We start from the raw sequence: 24,292 nt of genomic DNA, 5'->3' as shown, positions 1-24,292 counted from the left end.
TAGAACAAGTGGAAGCAACGTCCAATTTTACAGCTTCAAAATTACCTGGATCTCGCTAACACTTCTAAACAGGAAGTTCCATTTGCTTACAGTGGTGAATGCAGAGAGAAAAGAAGCATTGTATTCTATTGGTGGCACTAAGTTCACAGCATGGATAGAGTTTGCAAACCAATTCCTGCCAGTAAGTGACAATACACTGTATACATTTGGGGTACATGAAGGAGAGGATCACAGCACTTACATCTCTTTTGAAACCAAAACAAAACAAAACAAAAAACAAAATCAATAAAAATACTTGCGTTGTAGGAGGTGAAAGTCTTCTGGCTTTTCGGTGGTGAGGGCAGCTACCACCAACACCATAGCATCATAATCATCTGTTTTCTTATATGCCGACAGCGCTGCACAGAAGCGGCTGTAACTGTTTTTGTCCAAAGCTTTTTTCAGATCACTGAGATATGCAACCCTGACCAGCTCATGGGGGTCCTCTCTGAGAGAGCTTGATCCCTCTTCAGGGTCCTCTTTAGGGATAGGGGTGTGATTTTCACCTGAGACAGACAACACATCATCAACACGTTGGAAAGGACAGTCTAGAATTTTTAAAGGAGATATATCATTTGCATCTTTGTACCCTGCATGCATATTCTAGGACTGTTAAATCAATGGAAAATTAGCAAAAGCTGCAACAGCCACCATGTGTGAGGTCAGTAATAAAATGATGTACAGTAGGGTCTCAACATTCACGAGGGTTCGGTGTTCAGAACCCGCACAAATGTTGATTTTCACAAAAGCTGGGGAGGCAGGGGAGTTCGGAGCCCTGGGAAGCGGCAGCGGCTGCCGGCGCTCTGACCCCAGAGCCCCAGGGAAGTGGCGGCTGACAGTGCTCCTACCTGCCCTGGAGAAGCCGCCACAGCAGCCGGAGCTCCTGGCCTCAGACCCCTGTGGAACCCGCGGCAGCCGCTGGCACTCCCAGCCCCGGAGCTCCAGGGAAGCGAGGCCACTCGTAAGTAATTGAATGTGGCACTTGCGAATGTCGAGACCCTATTGTATTGTATTTTCCCATAGGCAGCAAGTAGCCATCTTCCAAAAAGCTGTGCTAACAAATAGAGCTGGCATGCCAAAGAAACAAGAAAAATGCCTAATTTATTACAGGTTGGCCAGTGCCTCTCTGGACAGGGGTGGCACACTAGCAAAAGGAGAGGACGTGTGACCTCTCCATGTGCTGCCTCACCAACCCACTTCCAATCTGGGCATCTGCACTCCCCCACTCCACACATTACCTCTGTGGGAGGAACTCTGTCCTGATGCACCAGCTCTCTCCCCATCCCCCAACATATTTGGCTGCCCTCCCTGGCAATCAGGCCAGGCAGAGGTTGAGTCAGAACTTCTCCTTGCCTTGGAAAGCCTGGCTGTGGAGGGGAAGCAGCCACTCTCTGCCCAAGCTCAGCTTCTAAGGACAGGGGCTAAATATACTAGGGAATGAGGGGGCTCCAGTTTACTCAGCTGATGTTCCTGGAAGCTGAGCCTGGCCAGGAGGCAGCCTGTTACCAGAGCTAGGCTCTGTCTGGCAGCGCTCCTTCCTCCTCCCACACAGGCAACTATAGGGGAGACTCTTGACCCTGTGTACCACCCTGATGCACTGCTTATTTCAAATAAAGCAAGAAAAAAATATTTGTCAGATAGGAAATCATCATCAAAAGGGAAGGGAAGGTTACGCACGCTGTGCAGCAACTGAACTTCTTCAAGATGTTGTCCCTGTGGGTGCTCCACCTTTCAGTTTGCCAGCGTCCCTGCACCTACCGCTCAGAGATTTGCTAGCAGCAATGCACCCCGGCTGGCTATACAAGGCAGGGCATGAGCATCGGATGCCTGGAGCATCTACTGCGCATGAGTGGCTCGCCATCTCCTCAGTTCTCTGATCTGGAAGCCAAAGGAGGAATCTGAAGCAGAGGGGACGAGGGTGGCTGGTGGAGCACGCACAGGGACATCATCTCGAAGAACTCATTACTGCACAGGGTGAGTAACCTTCCCTTCTTCTTCGAGGATCCCCATGGGTGCTGCACCTTTAGATGACTGCAAAGCAGTGCCATTGCTTGGAGGCGGGACCTGAAGATGGTGTAAATTGACCAATGATAGTACACTTCGGCTGAATACAGTGTGTGTGCCAGCAAGAGTCTGTGTAGCGTAATGGTGAGTGAACATGTAAGCAGATGTCCATGTAGCTGCTCGACGACTGTCATCAGTGGATGCGGCTTGAAGGAACGCTGTAGAGGCAGCTATTGTCCGTGCAGAACAGGCATGAACGTTCACCATGGGGGTCTTTGTTAAACTTGCTGATCCACTTGGACAGCCTTTGTTTGGAGATAGGCCCACCACGACATCTTTCACCTGTGAAGACAAAGAGTTAGGTTGTTTTGTGGAATGGCTGCATCTTCTGTAAGTAAGAGGCCAAGGTCTTGCGAACATTAAGCATATACATGGCTCTGCCACTGTCATCTGGAAGAGGTTTAGGGAAGACTGGTAAGCATCCTGTCTCATTGCAGTGGAAATTGGTAAGTACTTTATGGAAGAATTGAGGGTGGGTGCAGATGACTACTTTGTCTTTGTAGAAGGTTGCGTATATGGTGGCTCCAACATTAATGCACAAAGCTCTCCAACCCTCTGTGCTAAGGTAATCAGCACAAGGAAAGCCGCCTTCATAGAGAAGTGCAGGAAGAAGCACATGGCTAGTGGCTCAGAAGTTGTGCCTGTTAAGGCCCTGAGGACCAGGTTGAGGCCCCTTGCTGGTGTTGGTTCTTTAATTGGCAGGAGCATATTGTTGTGGCTCTTGAGAAACCGCTCCACACAACGGTGGGTGAAAACCAACTGGTTTTGGATAGTCAGGTGGAAAGCCAACATGGCTGCCAGGTGAACCTTGATTCTGCTGATGGAATTGTCCGTTTGCTGAAGGTGAAGCATGTGAGTATATGTGGAATCCCAGACCAAAGGGTAGCACCCTGTATTGGAAATGTCGTTTCACTATCATGAACATGAGGAATATCATCTGTGCAATGGGTGAATGGTGATGTGAAAATAAGTATTTTGCAGGCTGAGAGTGGACAGCCAATCCTCTTTCTGTAGGGAGGGGGTGACTGTGGCTAAGGTTCCAATCTTGAATCTTTGACAAAGTACACACTGATTCAGTTTTCTGAGGTCTAGCATGGGTCTCCAACCCCGTTTTCTTCTGTGTGAGGAGGTAGTGTGAGTAGAAGCCCATTCCCCTCTGCTCGGTGAGTAGCTCTTCTTTGACTCCCACTGGATGTTGCACTTCTGTTAAGAGTACTGACTCGTGAGAGGGGTCCCTGAAAAGGGACAGGAATGGTGGTTGGGGATTTGAGATGAATGGGATGACATAACTGGTGTGTACGATGTCTAAGACCCACGTGGTGGTGATGGCTTGCCAGGCAGGGTGTAATGCTGCTAGCCTTGATCCAAAGACTGTGTGAGACTTGGACCGGGTCCCAAGAATTGTGGGGGTTGTCCAACTCTCAAAATTTCAAAACAACTGGTGGGCTGAAGCCTGGTGGATCAGAGACTGTTCCATGGTTTGTCTCCTCCTTGGCTGTTTCTGGTGTCGTCTGTTATCACAATGTCTGTTACTGAATGTTACCTATAACTGAATGGTCTGTTTTGCTTTTGTCTCATAGTAATTGTTTGGATGCTCAGGGTATGCAAGGTGACACTTGAGTCCTCGAGGGAGTGAAGTGTTGTGTTCGTGGTCTCAGCAAAGAGCTGAGACATTTCAAAAGGAAGGTCCTCAACAGTGGTTTGGATATCACTAGGAAACCCGGACAGCTGTAGCCAAAGACACCCACCTCACGATGGCTGCCAATGCCAGGGACCTAGCAGTGGTGTCTTCTGGGACCAGTGCCGACTGAAGGGCTGGTTCTTGAGACGAGAGAGCCTTCTCCCATAAGGGCTTTATATTGATCTCTTTTGTTGTCTGGTTTCTTCTCAATAGAAATATGAAGTTGGTCAAAAATGTGGTGTGAGTTATTTCGCAATCAATGCCACATAATTGGCAACGTGGAATTGTAGGCTGGCGTCCAGCCTTTTCCATTCTTTATGCCCCAGGGTAAATATGGAATTCTGCTGCCTACCCCTCTGGTTTACACCTTCTTCTATTAGTGAGTTGTAGGATGGGAGGGAGAAGAGGAACTCAGCACCCTTACAGGCCACACAATATTTTCAATCTAGCCTCTTTGATGTAGGTGAAAAGGTGGCCTGGGTGTTCCATTGAAGCTTAGGTGGGTCCAGGAGGGCTTCATTAATCAGTATTGCCACCCTATTGTGTGTGGATGAATGCAGGATGTTAGTCAGCTTATGCTGAGTATCTGCAGGAGTCAACAGGGATATCTTCAGCTTATCTGAGATCCTCCTGAAGAGGTCTTGAAACAACCTGGGGTCGTCACCCAACATGGTGGTGGAAAGATTGAGTCTGTGGAGGAGGAGGAGCGAGAGAACTGTTGGGGAAGTGGAGAATTCGACCATTCATTTCCCTTTGTATAACTGCCATAGTCATCAGTTTCCAAGATCTCAGACCTGTCCAGTGACTGAATACTAGGGGGTTGAAGTCTATTCAGTGGTAGAGGTTGAGGTAACAGCTGGAGAAAGGGCTGCTGACAAAAACCTGCCCATAGATCCCAGTATGGCCAGTTGGGTGGCATGGGGGGTGGCATCTACTGTTGTTGCCCACCACTGTAGTTATAATTGCTTAGATGTAGAAGATTTTTCTACTCTTCTCACAGGTAAAATATCTTTGTCTGAGTCAGAGCACCTTGGAGACGTGGAGGCTGGAGTCACTGAACAAGGAAGCCTCAAGCTATGCAAGAAGCCATCCGTGCTGAATAACGCGGTACCTGGTACCGAGATGACAGAGAGCGTCCCTTTGTAATATACTGTGCTAGGAATGGAGGCGTCAGCTTTGGTACTACAGCCCCCTTTGCTGTCAGTGCTGGCAGAGCAGAAAACACTGGAGCCGCGTTTGGCATGCTTCCCCAGTGCCGGCTTGTCAAAGGGTGGGGGAGCACTAACAGCTGACGGTGCCAGCGCAGTGTGTGCGGAAGCTGGCACCCACTGTTTTTCTGTGCTTTTTCCTCGGTGCTAAATTGGTGGCTGTGTTAAAGAGCCCAATTGCTTTGTCAGTTGAAGAGGGGTGAATCCTCTTGTGCTCCCGAACAGTATGGTTGTTAGGAGGAGCAATATTCACTGCCCCCTTTGAAGCGATAAGGGAGGCAGAGCAGTGCCTTGATGAGGTTGCCTTGCTTGTTGGGGAGGCCGACGCTGATAAAGTATGCAGCCTCTTCCTGGTCAAAGGGGATTTCCCCTTATTTCTAGGACTTGCCTGAGTAAGAACCCTGTCAGTGCCTTTGACCCCCCGTGGATAAGGGAGGGGTGGTGGATGTGGTATACCTAGACTTTAGTGAGGCATTTGACACAGTCTCACATGATCCTCTTATCCATAAACTAAGCAAATACAACTTAGATGGGGCCACTATAAGGTGGGTGCATAACTGGCTGGATACCTGTTTTCAGAGAGTAGTTATTGTGGTAAGTACAGGCCCAGTATGAGGCCTTAGGCCTGAACCAAAGTAATGGTCAAGACTTTGCTAACAGAAAGCAAAGTGCAGCTGTGAGCTAAAGGAATGCAGTACTCACAGAAGTTGGCAAGAAGAGAGTTGCTGGTGCATAAACATATCTACCTAGCATACTGAAGTAGGTACATGGTACCAGAACTTCCTACCCTGGAACATCGCACAGATAAGAAAGAATAGGCCAATACATCCCAATGACAGCGGCAAAAGGGTAGTATGGCAGGTACATGGTACCAGAACTCCCTACCCTGGAACATCCCACAGATAAGAAAGAATAGGCCAATACATCCCAATGACAGGGGCAAAAGGGTAATATGATGGATAGAGTTGTTTTGTTCAAACCAACATGTACAAAGGGGGAGGCGGCACCTAACTACGTAGAAGGGTTGTACCTCAATATGTCAGGAGTGACGTGTAAATTGTTTGTACCTGTGCATAAGAATGTACTTCTGGGATGTGGTCTGGGTCCGGCCGAGGGGGCAGTGGAAAGTCCCGCCACTGACTGAGCCGAGTCCATTGACCATGGGTGCATATTTGTAGTATGCCCTGACTTAGACTGAGGAGTCTACAGGGAACTACTATTGTGTCCAATACGGCAATAAACCTGGCCGACGTGCCTTCGCACCTTACTAGACTCTGTGGTCATTGGGGGTTCTCCTCGGGTCTGCTGTGTCAGCAATCTGCAGAGCTGGGGCAGCACACAGAGGGAACACATGCACGCAGCCGAGTGATACATCGGAGAGAGCAGAGCACCACGCTGGTGGCAACTCTGACAACAGTTATCAATGGTTCGGAGTAATGCTGGAAGGGCATAACAAATAGAGTTCCGCAGGGATCTGTTTTGGGACCAGTTCTATTCAACATCTTCATCAACGATTTAGATATTGGCATAAAGAGTGTGCTTAAGTTTGCTGATGATCAAGCTGGGAGGGGTTGCAACTGCTTTGAAGGATAGGCTCATAATTCAGAATGATCTGGACAATCTGGAGAAGTGGTCTGAGGCAAACAGGATGAAGTTTAATAAGGACAAATGCAAAGTGCTCCACTTAGGAAGAAACAATCAGCTTCATACATTTAGAATGGGAAGCAACTGTCTAGGAAGGAGCACTGCAAAAAGGGACTTAGGGGTCATAGTGGACAACAAGCTAAACATGAGTCAATAGTGTGATGCTGTTGCCAAAAAAGCAAACATGATTCTGGGATGTATTAACAGGAGTGTTGTGAGCAAGACATGAGAAGTCATTCTTCTGCTCTACTCAGTGCTCATTAGGCCTCAACTGGAGTAGTGTGTCCAGTTCTGGGCACCATATTTCAAGAAAGATGTGGAGAAATTGTCCAGAGAAGAGCAACAAGAATGATTAAAGGTCTAGAGAATATAAGCCTATGATGGAAGACTGAAAGAACTGAGCTTATTTAGTTTAGAAAAGAGAAGATTTGGAGGGGCATGCTGGTGGTTTTCAAGTACTTCAAAGAGGGTTACAAGAAGGAGGGAGAAAAATTGCTCTCCTTGGCTTCTGAGGATAGGACAAGGAATAATGGGCTTAAACTGCAGCAAGGGAGGTTTAGATTAGACATTAGGAAAAACTTCCTAACTGTCGGGGTGGTTACACATTGAAATAAGTTACCATGCATCACCATTTGGGGGAGGGATAGCTCAGTGGCTTGAGCATTAGCCTACTAAACCCAGGGTTGTGAGTTCAGTCCTCGAGGAGGCCATTTAGGGATTGGGGCAAATAGATGCCAGGGATGGTGCTTGATCCTTCCAGGAGGGCAGGGGACTGGCCTAGATAACCTCCCAAGGTCCCTTCCGGTTCCAGAAGATGCATACCTAGGGAGGTTGTGGAATCTTCATCACTGCAGATATTTAAGAGCAGGTGAGATAGACACCTATCAGGGATGATCATTTGGACCTGCCAAGAGGGCAGGGAACTGGAAGGTATCTCAAGAGGTCATCAAGTCCAGTTCTAGTGTTCTATGACTATCTCTAAGAGGGGGAGGGAGGTTGTGCAGGAGTCTGCAGGTTTCAGAACTTGCTCCATCTGCCAAATGTGGAGTTGCTACTGTCTAGCTCACCTTGATCTCCTTTCTAAGTTTCTTTCAGTGTACACAGCTGTTGACATCATGCTGCTGTCCCAAGCAGTGGACACAAGAAGAGTGGCCATCTGCCACAGAGATAGACAGGGCACATCACTTCTTGAAGCCCACAGAACTGGGCATGCTGAAATGAAACTGACTAGACGAGCTCCATGATTGAGCAGAGCTGCTGAAAGTGGCTACAGCCACTTGAGAAAAGTGACATCTGACTATTCTCTGTTCTCTCTCACTTTTTTTTTTCCCTCCAATATGAATGGGTAAGTTGTTAGGTCTTATATAGTTATTGAGTGAAGTAGGTGTGAGGGGACTGCTGTAGCTATGACCGAAGCCAGAGGCAGTCAGAGAAGAAGTGAGGAGCCAGCTGACCATGCATTCGCAGTAGCCACTCCAAGAGTCTCATGCTCATGCTCTGTGCACGTGGGAGGCTAGGGGACCACTGCTACCAAAAAATCTCCAACCAGTTAGCACAGCAGAACTGGTGCACCCAAAGGTGGAACACCCTCTGGGACCCTTCAAGAAGACTAATTATTTCAAAAATTAAAAAAACAGAACCATATTCAATAGTGTACAAAACTGATCACAGTCAAAGCAGCTGATGCCACTCTTTCAATTGCATAATTAGGCATATTTTTTTTCAGTCTAAAGGAGTGCTCTGATTAACAGACCACTGAGCCTTCATACAGAGATACAATTGTCATTTGTCTCTCAGCACAATACGAATCAACAGTTTCAAGTTCTTAAGTGACCACATGCTGACAGATAACTTTTAAAAACGATTGACAAAAAAACCAGAACATAAATTGAAATTCTCTTTTAAAAGGAACAGACCTGATTCAGCTCAGTTCCCTGAAGGAGGAGGGGTGGAATGAAGTGAATTTGACTGCAGAGCAAAGGGAAAATTTTATATCTGTATTTTTTTTTTTTACAGCAGTGCATACTGTAGAATCATCTGACACCCTCTCTCATAAGGGAATATTTTGTTTTTTAGGGGAGCCTAAATAACAGAGAAATGTAGAAACTCTTTTTTAGTACTGAGGACATATTTGCTCAAAAACTTGATCGGTTTATTAATGGCTTTTCTGTTCCAGCTGCTTGTTTCCCCACACAAAGCTTCCAAGCCATCAAACTTGTTTACCATGTCATAGAGAACTATGATCTCAGGTTAGAACTAAGCAACAAGAGATGACAAAACCATGAAAACAAAGATCCTTTTCTCAGACAAGCATTCCAAAAAATAAATCAGAGAGGGAAATAGGAAACAATAAAACTAGAATGACTGCTTAAAAGAAAATCTTGTAAAGCTATTGATGAAATGCCAGCAGCTCTTAGCAAGATGATCACAAAACTATACTGTTTAAAATTCCATAAATGTTAACATTTCACAGGTACTGATTACTTCCAAGGGGCATGTTCAGTGAGCAATTAAGAGAAGAGTTTTGGTTGCATCAGCTGATAAGAACAGTTACCATATTATTCATTCTCTGAGAAGCAAGAGGCAGTCCAAGGACAAGGTAGGACGATTACTAAATGGCTGTGGAAGGAAGGAAGGATGGATGGTAGGAGGAAGGACGGTAATTAGGGTGTTGGGAGTTTACTAATGAAGTGCTGCTGTGCACAGGCAGCACTTCATGAAGCAAATCCCCCCCCACCCCGCAGCAACTTTGATATTTTAAACTTCGAAGTACCGGCACGCATCTAGCCACTGTGCGCTCGCTGGTACTTCAAAGTGCCGGGGCAACTTCGAAGTCCCCTTACTCTTTTTGACTAAAAGTTTGGAGGAGTAAGGGGACTTCGAAGTGCTGGGGCTGGACTGCCTCTTGCTTCTCGGAGAAATGAATAATATGGTAACTGTTGCGGCTAGACGCAAGCCAGTACTTCAAAGTTTAAAACTTCGAAGTTGCTGCAGGGGGAATTTGCTTAATGAAGTGCTGCCTATGCACGGCAGCACTTCATTAGTAAACTCCCAACACCCTAATTACCATCCTTCCTTCGAAGGCAGGTGGTAGTGTAGACACAGCCCAATGAAGAGAGAAAAACAATAACAGAAAAAGCAGAAATGGCAGAGGTGCTTAATGTCGTCTTTGTTTTGCATTTCACCAAAACAGCTGGGTGATGACTGGATGCTCAGCATAGCGAATGCTGGCGAAAACGAGAGGCTCAGGAGTTAAATTAGGGAAAAAACAAGTTAAAATTACTTAGAAAAGCTACATGTCTTAAGTCACCAGTGTTGTGCAAAGCCTCCACCCAATTCCATCATATAGGCTGCATCTACACTAGCCAAAAACTTTAAAACGGCCACACAAATGGCAACTTCGAAGTCTGCTTATTCCTATCTGATCATAGGAATAAGGGGACTTCGAAGTAGCTGGGGTCCTTTCGAAAAGGAGCCCCGTCTGCACAAGCTGTGAGGCGGTGACCCGCGTCAATTTCGAAGCGCCGCGGCCGCCCGCATGCTAATGAGGCAATGAATATGTATTTCAGCGCTTCATTAGTAAACTTCGAAATGGCCATTTGGATGGCCATTTCAAAGTTTTTGACTAGTGCAGAAGTAGCCAGAGAAACTTGTGTATTGGTCTTATAATGTAATGATTTGTTAGTAGCTTGTCAACAATTACCTTGCAAGAATGTGTGATCGAAACTGCAACTTCATTTTAAAACATAATTGTAACTGAAAATCCATTTTAGAAAGTTAGGTGGGTTTGCAATTTAATTTAGAAGTGTGAATGAAGATGTGTGCACACGCAATGGAATCAGTCCCCCAAGCCAGCCTGTTGGGACAACCAGGTGCCAGCAGCACCTTGATGGGCAGAGAATAATAGAAGCTGAGCTCTTCAAAAGAGCCTACCCAAGAAAGAGAAAGAGGCCCGGTAAAGAGAAGATCAAAGCTCCATATCCTGTTAGCTGATCACTCATGGTCATACAGGCTACGTCTACACTAGCCCCAAACTTCGAAATGGCCACGCAAATGGCCATTTCGAAGTTTACTAATGAAGCGCTGAAATGCATATTCAGCGCTTCATTAGCATGCGGGCGGCTGCGGCATTTCGAAATTGACGTCCCGATGAGCTGATGGGAATAAGAGGACTTCGAAGTAGGCGGGGTCCTTTCGAAAAGGAGCCCCGTCGGGACGAGCCACGCGGCGGCGAGGTGCGTCAATTTCGAAATGCCGCGGCCGCCCGCATGCTAATGAAGCGCTGAAAATGCATTTCAGTGCTTCATTAGTAAACTTCGAAATGGCCATTTGCGTGGCCATTTCGAAGTTTGGGGCTAGTGTAGACACGGCCACAGAGTCCTGGGGCAGTGGAACAGATCAAGAGCTACGGACTGAAACATATAAAAAGATGGATGCAAAGCTACAGGTCTGGGGGTTCTTCTTACCATCACCACTCGACAGGAGTCTTGGCTGGCTGGGAATGCAGGAGGTGGCTCACGGCCCTGGCCCACTCCCCCTCTCCTCAGGATGGATAATACTGATTGCTCCTGAGTACTAAACTGACAAGGGAGCACAAGCTGACAAGAGAACAAGATGATAATAGGGTTGTGTGATCAACTCGCTGCTGTGGATTCATGACTGCAGGAAGGCACACTGGACACACACTGCTGTCTCCATGGAACTCTTCACCTGCACGAGTTCACCTGTGTTAAGTGTGTGAGTGCAGAAGAACATCAGTGTGTGTGGGCATGTGCTTGAAAGCTAGTTCACCTTTTTTCTTTCATCCAACGATGGCATTTAATAAAATACATGTAAGTGTAATCATGGAGCAGTCTTTAGTGGAAATAAGGTATCAAGCAGGGCTTGATCAAAAGCGTCCTGAAATACTGAACAAACTGATAAAGGAGCTATGTGAGACAGTAGCTATCATCTTTGAAAGGTCGTGGAAGATGAGAGAGATTCCAGAAGACTAGAAAAGGGCAAATATAGTGCCTATCTATGAAAAGGGAAATAAAGACAACCCAGGAAACTACAACCTAGTCAGTTTAATATCTGTGTCAGGAAAGATAATAGAGAAAATAATTAAGGAATCTATTTGCAAACACGTGGAAGACATGTAATAAGTAATAGTCAGCACATTACCTGATAGCTTTCTTTGACAGAATAAAAAGTCTTGAGGATAAGGGAGAAGGAGTAGATGTGGTATAACTTGACTTTAATGAAGCATTTCATATAGTTTTGCATGACCTTCTTATAAATAAACTAGGGAAATAAACTAGGGAAGTTAGATGGGTCTACTATAAGGTGGGTGCATAACTGGCTGGATAAACATTACCAGAGAGTAGTTATTAATGGTTCACAGTCGTGCTGGAAGGGCATAACAAATGGGGTTCCACGGGTATCAGTTTGGCGATTGGTTCTTTTCCATATTTTCGTCACTGATTTAGATAATGATACAGAAAGTAACTTATGAAGTTTGTGGATGATACCAACCAGTGAGGGGTTGCAAGTGCTTTGGATGGTTGGGTTATAATTAAAAATAATATGGACAATGTGGAAAAATGGCCTAGGGTAAATAGGAAAAAAATCAATAAGGACAAATGCGAAGTATGCCAGTTGGGAAGGAACAGTCAGTTTCACACATAAAAATGGTAAATGACTGTCTAGGAAGGAGTATTGTTGAAAGAGACCCTGGGGTAATAGTGGACCACAAGCTAAATATGAGTTAAGAGTGTGACAATGTTGCAAAAAAAACCAATCATCATTTGGGAATGCATTAACAGGAGTGTTGTAAGCAAGACACAAAATGATTCTTCCACTCTATTTTGTACTGATTAGACCTCATCTGAGTTCTGTGGCCAGGTCTGGGCACCATATTTCAGGAAAGATGTGGAAAAATTGGAGAAGGTCCAGAGAGGAACAACAAAAATTATTAAAGGTCTACAAAAATTGACCTATAAGAGAAGATTGATAGAATTGGCTTAGTTTAGTCTAGAAAAGAGAAGATGGAGAGGGGATATGACAGCTTTCAAATACCCAAAAATTGTTACAAGGGGGGAGAATAATTATTCTCCTTAACCTCTCATGACAGAATAAGACGCAATGGGCTTAAATTGCAGCAAAGGAGGTTTAGGTTGGACATTAGGAAAAACTTCCCATCAGGACGGCTAAGCACTGGAGACTTTAAGAGCAGGTTAGACTATCGGGGTGGTCTAGATGGTGCTTGGTCCTGCCATGAATGCAAGGCACAGGACTTGATGACCTCCCTCAGTTCCTTTCAGTTTTTGGTAGTCTATGGTTCTATAGAATAGTGGGGCTGTAGAAAAGGCTGTTATGGTCAGTGGCTGAACCAGGACTGGCTGCATAGCACACAGACACTCGAGGTGTGACCTGCATGTTTCTTGTTGATTGTGAGAGTCCCAGGCTGCAAGCTGCTGTACCAGTGTATTGTGACTGCGAGGCCCTCAGGATTATGGGGTAATGGGTGACAACCTCTCACAGGTCTGACCGCATTCAGAACTCCATGGACACACATTCATTACAAGTGAAATATCACCACCAAAATGCCCCTCAGCCTGTCCTTCCTAACCATCACCTTGACTGGCACAGTCTTTGTGAGGGCTGATGGATGAATCAACCACAACACATCATTTGTGCTATTCTAGCCACTCACTGGCCAGGCTGCCATTGGCACATACCTAGCCACCTTCCTAAACTGCTTCCTTCTTGAAATTCTGGGAAAACAAACAGGGCCTGCTCAGTGGTTGGAAGGTTATTGTTCCTTAAATGTTTGGTGTTCAGATCACACTTCCAATGCTGGAATAAATCAGACGCAAAGAAACACCCTTCATTCTAACTTCTGAGAGGTTTATTCCTTCACATACATTTGGTTTAAATCACATGCTTGATTTTTTGTTTTATAAAATGCTAGAATATTTTACTGGCCTCAAATCCATTTGCAGCCTATACCCCTTATTATTTATTTGTGTCATCAGTCATGGACCTGGACACCTCCTGCTAAGTGCTGTACAAACAGAACAAGAAGACGGTCTCTCCCCTGACAGCTTACAATCTAAATTCAAGACAAGAAACAACACATGGATATTGACATATCAACAAGGGAGTGTAAGAAAACAACAAAATAGGGAATCAGCCCTTTAAGGAAAGCATACCTGCTTTATTCAGGCTGCAGACCATGTGGGAACCTCCCTTGTTGAGGTGTAGCTGGGAGTTTAGCTGGTTAGATGGATCCTCCGAGAACGTTGTTTTCTGCAGACAGTGTTTTTCCCCTATTAAATTAAACTAGTCAGCTAACAGTGAACTTCTGATGGCTTGGGAGTTTAGAAAGTACAAGAGAACCCTAAGGTATGCACACTTGATTTGCACATATCTTGGGTTAATGCGACTTTGAGCAGCGGGGAGCTGGCACCTGGCTCTGGGCTGCGCCGCGGCTGATTACTTTCCCAGCTCCTGTCAGGGGTGGCAGCAAAGAGTCAGGTCAACCTGACTCTTGACTGCTGCCCTTGACAGGAGCAGGGAAACTGGCCAGCGATGTGCTGTTCAGTTTCCCAGTTCCCACAAGTGCAGGGGAGCTGCAAGCTGCCGCCTGGCTCCCGACTCCTCCCGATTTTCACAAAATGCGAGTGCCATGGTGTGGTCTCCCCAGCCGGGGCCAGCTGTGCTGCAGGGCTGGCAGCAGCAGGACAGTCTCCCATTCCCTCCAGGGTCAGCAGTTGCTCCCCGGGGATGCCAGATAATCAAGCTTTTACTGTACCAATACTTTTTAGTTGACGAAAAAACATCTATTAAAGCACTCGGCTGTATTTCTAGTGTTGGAAAATGTGCCTTACCTGCCTTGTTGGCCAACACTTCTCTTTCCTCTCTCAGGAGGCTGTGCTCAGGTTTGTAGCCACATCCCATCCCAGTCAGACTACAACATGCTTCATCAAACTGCTTTTTATGCTGAGGTCGAACAAACTGGTAAAATTCTTTCATTAAAGAAAGAGGAATAGTAAGTTCACACATGCAGTTTATATAGCCAACACACAGAAAATTCCACAGAGACCTTGCTGCTGGCAGACCTGCAGTTCAGGCATCTGGTATCAAACAGAGACAAGGCATGGGAGCGTAATATCTTTTGTTGGACCAACCACTGTTAGCAAAAGACAGAGTTTCAAGCCATATCTGAGCTCCACTTTCAGAAGTGACCGAGGAACTTAAAAGACCAAGTCCATTTCAGTCTCAATGAATTGCAGGTTCGTAAGCGTCCGAGTTACTTTAGAAAATGGGATTTAGATGTTTTTGCAGGTGTTTCCTTATGTCACAGTTGCACGTATTTATACGCTATGGACACCTTGGGAAAAAATCTGTTACTGCTGTTGTTGCTACTAAATGCTTGTATCAGGTGTGGACAAACATTTTTGGCCCAAGGGCCAATACATCAGGGTATGGAAATTGTATGGAGAGCCAGGAATGCTCACAAAACTGGAGCTGGGGTGTGGGAGGAGGCTCGGAGCTAGGGCAAGGGGGTGGAGTGTGGGCTCTGACTGGGGTTGTGGGCTCTGTGGTGGGGTTGCGGATGAGGGGGCTGGGGTGTTGGAGGGGGATGAGGTCAAGTGGTTAAGAGGATGGGAGAGGTTGAGGGCTGGGGTGCAGGCTCTGAACTGCACTTATAGTCTCAAGCAGTTCCCAGAAGCAGCACTTTCCATCCAGCAACAATCCAGTGCTGCAGCCAGGCAGCTCTATGCACTGCCCTACCCTCCCAATCACAGATGCTCCCCTGAACCTCCCATTGGCCGTGATTCCCAGCCAATGGGAACTGTGGGGGCAGCAACAGTGCACAAAGCTCTCTGGCTGCCCCTACATGTAGCAGCTGGGGGAGGAGGGGAAAACAGGCTGCTGCTTCTGGGAGCTGTGAAGAGGCATGATACAAGCAGAGCAGGGCACACCCCAGATCCTGCCCCTCCAGCAGGAGCTGGAGGGCTGAATTAAAACAACCGATGGGCCAGATGTAGCCCATGGACTGAAGTTTGCCCACCCTTGGCTTAGACAGTACTTCTTACTCCTTGGTCTAAAGCACTTTACAAAAAGGGGGTACAACTATGGCATGGCCTGCGCTAGAGTTAGGTTGACATACAGCAGCTACACCATAATGCAGCTGCTATCAAAGTAATGGCTTGCTGCACTGACATAGTAACTCCACCTCCACGAGAGGCACGGTACTTATGTTGACGTATTTAGGGCCACACAGTGTCTTTGTCAGCCAAGGCGGCTAACAGCTGGGGCCCTTCTCCTCCCATCCCTGGGGCTGACAGCCTGAGCTGTCAGCAGGATGCAGGCTTATTGATGCTCCCAGTCCTATTGCTGCCTCTCAGTGACAGACTGGGGAGAGAGAGCCCAAGCACAGCTACCACCCAGACTTGGGCTCTTCTCCTGCTCTCAGCCCCTCAGTAGGAGGAGGCGGTGAGGAGAGGGGTCCTGGCCTGTCCTCCTTCCACACCCCTCACCAGTAGGCAGCGACGGGATTCACAAGAGGAACTCTTCCTCCCTAATCCCCTTGCTAACAGACCAGAGCACAGCTGCCCCTTCATGGTGAAGGACTGGGGAAAGGGTGAAACCCTCTCAGGCTGATAGCAGAAATGTGAAATGACATCCACGAGACTGACAATCTCAGTTTCGTGGTTAGTAGGCTCCCAGCTGTGAAACTGAGCCACCTTTGGACTCACTGCTTGGGCTGCTAGCATGTGGGTGGGGAACTCACATTTGTGATCCCACACTGAGGTGACTCCTTGGGCTGTTGGGGCAAGAGTCACACCTGTGAGTCCCATGCCTAAAGCTGAAGCAGTCAGCCCCAGGGCTGTTGGGCTCCAGCTATCAGTGTCTCACAGTGGCCCACTTCAGTCAGTGTAAATGCTGCTGGTGAGCATGTGCCTGCTGACAGAAGGAATGAATCATCATTTTAATTACTGCAGCAGCTGAGTAGCAACTTGATTTTGTAGCACGTACAAGCCCTCAGGCAAAGAGAGGTTAAAATCACATGACCACGATCACACAGCAAGTCATCAAAAGAGCAAAGGATAAAACGCACGTTTCCTAACTAGCAGTCCTGTGCCCTCCATTTCCTAATCATGATGTTAGAAAATAAAAGAGTACAGGTTGGAAATTGCCTTAACCAAACCCTTTGTTCCTCTATTTCTGTTTTTTAAAAACAGTAAAGTATGGGGGAAATGCATGAACTATGAGTCAGAAAAACAAAAGATAAAAACCTGACATCTACTGTGCCACTAACTCAATTCTTATTCACAGAGTGCTACACGAGTGCTTTTCCGTTTTGTCAATTCTGATTGTGTTAAAAAGGCCTATTGCCATTTGGAGAGAAGTGACCATAAAGGACACCAACAGCATCAGAATGAGGTCATAAATGTCTGAGATTTAAAAAAATATTTTGTCCAAAAGAAATGAACCACAAAAACAAATTCTATAAAGATACGAGGAAAATATTAACATCATCCACTCAGAAATGTAATTTAAAAACAAAAAATCCCTGGAAGGCCTCTCTTATGCCTTCCCATAGCAGATTCTGCCTCTATCACATCAGACACATGTTCCTTCTACGTCAGTCATGGGCAAAGTTTTTGGCCTGGTGGCTATATCAAGGCATGGAAATTGTATGGAGGGTCAAGAATGCTCAGAAAACTGGGCTTGGGGTATGGGGGAGGGGGAGTGCTCTAGCTTTGGGTCTGGCTCCAGGATAGGGACAGAAGTGAGTTCAGGATGTGGGAGGTGGCTCCTAGCTGTTGCAGAGGGTTGGAGAGCAGCAGGGGGACAGGCTCTGGGGGCTGAGGCTGAATGAATGGTTTGGAGGGTAGGAGGTGGCTCCAGACTGGGACAGAGGGGTTTGGAGGGCAGGATAGGAGGGTCAAGGGTGAGGTATGGTTCAGGTGCAGGATATGGTCTGGGGCTGCAGTTTGTTCCCCTCTGTTCTAACCCACTAACATTTGCTTTTACACATCCTACACTAGTAACTTCTCTTATCCACAGCAAAAGCTAAGAAACCAAAGTTTCATAATGCCTAAAAATATACTGATACTAACTCTCATTCTGAGACATTAACAACAATGCAGGGCACATTCTAGAACAAGGGTCTGCAACCCAAATCACAAGAAAAGCCATTTTTTCAAATTCAGTTACAAAACGGATCCTTCAAGAGCCACAATGCATGCGAATAGGAGACAGTCCTTAACAAATAACGTCAACCCACGCTTTTTATCACCCCCCTTTTAATAACTGTGCAGATGCGCGCGCAATTATTTGTACTAGTTAGAAAGTTAAGTTACCCCCATCTCCAGGCTTTACCCACCTCAGCCCTCAAATCCACCCCAATCCCACACCCTCACCCCTCACCCCCTACCCCTAGGTTTAGTCTCAACCTCCTTCTGCAGCCTCCATGCTTAGTTTCCTTTTCTAAAGTTAAATGCCACAGTGTTGGACTGTTGAGATGTTCTTCCCACCCCAGGAATGTTAAATATTAAATCAGGTGGGACAGTCCCGTATTTGGGATGCCAAAAAGGCGTCCCAACTTATTTTTTTAAAAGGAACAAATTTTCCCATATTTAGACCCTTGGGGGCTGTGGGTGGGAGTGCCTGTGGCTGCCGCTGCTCCGGGTGGTGAGTGCCCATGGCTGCCACTTCCCTGGGGCTCTGGGAGGGGAGTGCACCCTGGCCGCCACCTCCTCGGGGCTCTGGGAGGGGAGCGCCCCCAGCCAACACTTCCCCAGGGCTGGGGGAGGGGGGAGTGCCAACTTCCTGGGGCTTGGTGAAGCTGGAAGGAGCCACCCCTCCCTTCCCATATCTCCCTGTCCCATATTTGGGACAGGGAGATACGGTTGCCCTATATATAACCTAACTTACAATGGCTAAATTGAGTGATGTTTGCACAGTGCTTTGAAAACGTAAGGTGCTATATAACCGCTAAGGATTATTAATGGATTTTTCTGCATCGTACTTCACAGAGCAGTGCTTACTTTGGGAATGCAAGATCCCAAGACAAAATAGCCGTGTTCCATGGGATATACTCAGGGAGAACCTCATACCTCGCAGCAGGCTATGCTTTTTCTGGTCCTCCAGGAAGAGAGCGCTCATTTGCGATAACATGGCTTTGAAGTCATCTGTTCTCTTGTATTGCTGGAGAGCCTTTGAGAAGAGATCATAGTGTAGCTGGCTCAGGGCTTGCTTCACTGTTGCAATGAACAACGTGGCCCTGGTCTTCTTTGGCTCAGTGGGATCCATTACTTTGTCAGCTTGCTGCAAAAAGACCACAGAGGTTTTTTGGTAAATGGGACACATTGGCCAGATTAACAGAACTGGGAATAAGTAATCCAAGAAACTTTGTTTCAACATACTGCGCTTCAAGTAGATGCAGAATGGTCATCATTAAAGGGGACATGAGTTAACTAAACAGCACAGAACATTATGCCGAGTTTCTTTGCAACTAACATCATGTTAACTCTACTATAAACAACAGCAGTTGTATTACCAGTGCATAATCTCCTGACAAACAGGTTTCAATTCTGCAGGAGGAAACACAAATCCAGGTGGGTCTGGCTGCTGGAAATTCACAGCCCCCTGGAAGAATTTAGATATCCTGTGTGTATATACAGTATGGGCTCCATGAAACAAGTGGAGTTCAGCTCATTTTGGTTACTTTAAGATGCTGACAAACACACATGCATGCACAGAAGTGAGGTAATGAGATGAATCTAGCATTGTAAAACTTATTTCTTCTATCAGAAAAAGTAGAGAATTTGAAAAACGCCACAAACCAGCCCGCTAAAAAGGGGGATCCCTTTGTGAAGAGGAAGCTGTGCCAATGACCCCTCACTGAATACTTGGATGATCCTTCTCTGTCTGTCCCAGTGCTTCTACACCAGATGGGGTATCAGTGCTAGCAGGGTTTAATGTTTGGCCACAGTCACTCCAAAATGGAAGCAGGAATTTCAGCAGCTAAGCTTGTATAAAGGAACGCAGTTGGGATTTTCCTATGGATACAACTTATTTCTATTACTAATTCCTTACTTATTGTGATAAGAGCTGTGTTAATTGGGTCTGAATCACAGAGTGCTTATAGAGTCAGAACAAAAAGCCTTCTGCATGTTTTAATACACCCTTTTCTCATAAGCCTTTCCCCACAGTTATATCCTCAGGGCAACCAATGGTGACTCCCTGGGGAATTCCAGTGTGAGTACAACAGCTTCCCAGACTCTTATTATATATACTTGTAAAACATTCATCCCCGTAACATCTGGGTCACTCAGGTAAAATTTTGATGTTTACGTGTTCCCTCCCTCAAGGAAGAGCAACGAATTCTAATCCCCTTGCTCATAGATTACTGATGCCTGCTTTAGAGGACTTGAACTTTGGGGGAATTGCTTTCTGGGGAGGTAGCCAGGTCTCACTGCACAACTCTGTTCTTTGGAGAAGGCGGGCTGAGAGAGGTCTTGAATTACACCTTGAAGGCTTCATTCTGATCTGGGTGCCAGTAAATTCCTCTGCTGAAAGCAACCTGCTCTCATTCCTGTTTGGGCCTCGATTCTGTCAGGCTCAGCATCACCAAGCACAACTGCCATGGTGGGAGGTGGAGTGACAAGTGGCCACTTCAGTAGCTGGTTCCTAATCTGTTTCAAGCTTTGAAGACACACACCAGTATCCTGACATGGTTCCAGAAGCATATACATACATGCACGTGTACAGTGCTCATATCAGTTTGGCCTGCCTCGCAGGCACACAGCTGCATGATGAACCTTGCATAACGTCTGCATCATCTTCTGAGTGCACTGCAATAGCTCAGCCCCGAGGTGACAAAAGCACGGCGCACTGTGGTAAACCTGTGTGTGTAAACTCTGTCAGTCAGTCAGAGCTGGTCAGGCTGCTATCTGTGCCTCCATGCAGAGTGCAAAAGAACAGAGGTTGCGTGCCATTCTGAATGGGTGAGAAGATGTCCCCTAATTAAAGGGCAGCCACAGCTCTAGGAAAAGCCTCGAAGTACTTCATCCTGACGACAATGGACATTAATTACTTCTGCCTATCCTCAGTGAGCTCAGTACTGTCTACTCTTGATAAAAAGGAGACAAAGCTGGATGTCAAAAGGATAGTAATGACATCGCTGTAGCACCAACCTTAATTCAGCCCCCTCCTACAACTGGTGAATCTGCATTATAAAACAAGAAGTCCTGTGGCACCTTATAGACTACCAGATTTATTGGAGCATAAGCTTTCATGGGCAAAGACCCACTTCGTCAGATGCACGAAGTGGGTGTTTGCTCACAAAAGCTTATGGCTCAAATAAATCCAATAAATCTGTTAGTCTATAAGATGCCACAGGACTTCTTGTTTTTGCAGATACAGACTGAGATGGCTATCCCTCTGATACTTGTCATTATAAAACAATCTTTAATTATGTAACGAGCATCTCATTCACCACACACCTTGCAGAAATGAGGTAGAGGTCCTACCAAAAACAATAACCAACACTATGCAACTCTGTCTTATTCCCAAGGCACTGTTAGTCTCTGTGCACTGAATGAGGTAGGAATCCTGCTGGGAAAAACAGCATGAGATAATGTAATTAAAAATGTATACTATAAAACTTCTATGCAAGGGAGTCTAATTCAGACTTCACAAGCAACCTTGGCGTGGGCATTCCCTACCAAATGAGCCCTTGACTTGGACTCCTTAAAGTGTATTTAATGTTGTATTTAAATGTAATTTCCTGTTTTGTTCTGTTTTTAAGATAGAAAAAAGGTCACCATGTGCAATTATACTGATGCACACACAAGTCATTAGCAGCATTAGGATCTTTAAACTCCTAGCAAAGTCCTCTACACTCCAGCTTTCTGGCATAACTAGTAGCAACAGAAAGGTAGTATCATCTCTGTGCACATACCTCTGGTGGGGGGAAGACACACACAGTTTGCCAGTGAGTTTCACAGCTAGCTGCCAGACAGCAAAGGAATGATGAGTCTCAGAAAACCATATTTAACTGTTTCTGCAGCTGGTGTTCTTTGAGATGTGTCACTCATGTCTGCTCAGCATAACTGTGTGCCCTTGCTACATGCAGTGGTGCTGGAAGAGTTTCCATTAGCAGGATCCGTGGTGGAGCCTGCTCAGGTGCCCTGTGGAGTGCTGCACATATGCCACCCGATATAGGGCATCTCCAGCCCCTCCATACTCAGTGCCTTTATTGATGGAAAACTCCTGACAGTGGAGAAAGGAGGGCAGAGTTTCAAATGGAAATGAGCAACACATCTCAAAGAACACCAGTTACAGAAATCGGTAATTGTCTTTTCTTTTTCAAGTGCTTGTTCATGTCCATTCACCGTCAGTGACTGCAAGCAGGATCTCGGGAGGTAGCAGAAGTTCACTGACATGCTGATTGCAACACAGCTCTTCCAAAGGCAGCATCTCCTGGGGCATGTTGAATGAGGGTATAATGTGCACCAAGAACCATGTTACAGAGTTACATGTGTCCAGGACAGGAACACTGGTGAGGGAAGGCTGCAGGAGGCGGCTTGTGCTCTGGTTGAATATGTCCTGAAAAGCAGAGGGCAGCTGAGCATCTGCCATCTGATCGCATGTGCGAACGCACAAAGTTATCCAGCTGGAGATTCTTTGTGTGGATATCAGCAGCCCTTTCATTCTTTCAGCACATGTGACAAAGAGCCTCACCAGGTACAAGTCCAAGCTGAAAAAGTCCAGAATGGACTGGAGCCCTTCCTAGGCTTTGAGGGTCATCAATGGATAGAATAAGACCATTGATTCCTGTAGCAGTGCAGGACCTTCCTCATTACTCCGATTCACAGCAACCCTCCTACTTCTTGCAGAAGAAGCGTTTGATAAGAAGGATCCATAAAGAGGAAGAGAGTTGGAGGGGAGTGGCAGCATACAGCCCTACTGCACATGCTGAGAACCCAGCAGGTTCCATAGTGTCATGCAGGTAGGAAAGGGCGTAAAAGGTGGAAGAAGAGGAGCGGGGAAGGATTCAGTTATCTGAGAGGAACGTGATCCTTGAGTGTACCCTCGAAAGGGGCACTTAGAGGCAGCGTTGGGACAGGAGAAGCCCCGTTGGGAGGAAGAGTAAGGTTTAGATGATTTCTTTCTCAATCCTTATATTTGCCCTGCTCCATGCCCTGACGGGATTGGGAAGGCTGAGCACAAGGGACTGGGACTTAAAACGTTTTGCTCGCAGGCCCCAGGATGTGCAACCCGAGCGTGCAGAAGATGGTGTGGGAGTCTTTCAAACTCTGCAGCTTGGTGTCTAGTCTGCGCCACAAACTGGGCTGCCCCATCCAAGGGGAGATCCTGTAAGGACTGCTGCACCTATGCAGAGAGACTGATGAGGAGCGGCCAGGACGTCCTTCACATGGATACCACTGTCCCATGCATCTGCCGCATCTGAAGCAGCCTGAAGTGCCACCCTCGTTGCTGTAACTCCTTCCTCTGCCAGGCCCAAAATTCCTTCTTCAAATCCTCTGGGACAGAAGGCCCAAATTTTGTGATCACTTGCCACGTGTACACAGGATTCCAGCAGAGATCAAATAGATTCCAGCAGTGTAAAACAGGGAGGTGAAACAATCTCTCTGCGTCTACTTGGAAGTCCTCTGTTTATGCATCCAAGAATAAAGAGAAGTTACTCACCTGTAGTAACGATGGTTGTTCGAGATGTGTCCCCGTGGGTGCTCCACAATAGGTGTCAGGCTCGCCCGGCGCCGCAGATTGGAATTCTTCTAGCAGTTTCTATTGGATTGCGCATGCACTGACACGCGCCGCTCCCTTGCGCGCCCCTGGCCATGTGCGTGATCCGGTCCCCGCCAGTTCCTTGACCAACTGCCTCGGATGCTCCTGAAAAACACCAGACAGAGATCCGAAGTGGGGAGGATGGGCGGGTGGTGGAGCACCCACGGGGACACTTCTCGAAGAACCATCGTTACTACAGGTGAGTAACTTCTCTTTCTTCTTCGAGTGGTCCCCATGGGTGCTCCACAATAGGTGACTACCCAGCAGTAACCCAAGTAAGGAGGTGGGTAATCAATTCATGTGCAGCTTGACTCCGAGAGGACTGCTGTCGACAGACGGGTATCCTCCTCGAATACCCGATGCAGGACATAATGCTTGGCAAAGGTGTCGTAGGATGACCAGGTCGCCGCTCTACAGATGTCTTTTAACGCGATGCCCTTGAAGAAGGCTGTTGACGCCGCCACCGCCCTGGTGGAGTGAGCCCTAGGCAGGGCCAGCAAAGGGGTCTTTCGAAGCTCGTAGCACATTTTTATACAGGACACAATGTGCTTTGAAATTCTCTGTGAAGAGAGGCCTTTCCCTTTTGACCTGGGAGCGAGAGACACCAGAAGCCTGTCCGTTTTCCGGAAGGACTTAGTTCTGTCTATGTAAAAGGCCAACGCCCTTCTCACGTCTAGGAGATGTAGGCGCGCCTCCTTGCTGGAGCTGTGAGGCTTCGGGTAAAACGAGGGTAAAACTATTGGTTTGTTAAGATGGAACTCCGAGGAAACTTTTGGAACGAAGGCTGGGTGTAACCGTAAGGTTACCGCCTCCTTTGAGAATACTGTGCAGGGCAGCGTTGCCA

At 46.8% G+C, this 24,292-nt stretch overlaps 1 protein-coding gene across 1 annotated transcript in view; it reads right to left on the bottom strand.

Annotated features, from left to right (window-relative positions):
• RTEL1 (regulator of telomere elongation helicase 1) overlaps positions 1-24,292 on the bottom strand; it is a 161,489-nt gene that overhangs the window by 10,805 nt on the left and 126,392 nt on the right. Inside the window, exons 29-32 of the mRNA XM_075011522.1 lie at positions 18,750-18,960; positions 14,508-14,645; positions 13,830-13,946; positions 300-545 (exon numbers count right to left, since the gene is read on the bottom strand). Coding sequence (XP_074867623.1) covers positions 300-545; positions 13,830-13,946; positions 14,508-14,645; positions 18,750-18,960 — 712 coding nt within the window. The remainder of the gene's footprint in view (positions 1-299; positions 546-13,829; positions 13,947-14,507; positions 14,646-18,749; positions 18,961-24,292) is intronic.

Source organism: Carettochelys insculpta, chromosome 17 (assembly GCF_033958435.1).
Source record: "Carettochelys insculpta isolate YL-2023 chromosome 17, ASM3395843v1, whole genome shotgun sequence".
Taxonomy (NCBI): Eukaryota; Metazoa; Chordata; order Testudines; family Carettochelyidae; genus Carettochelys; species Carettochelys insculpta.
This window is presented reverse-complemented; position numbering and strand designations above follow the sequence as displayed.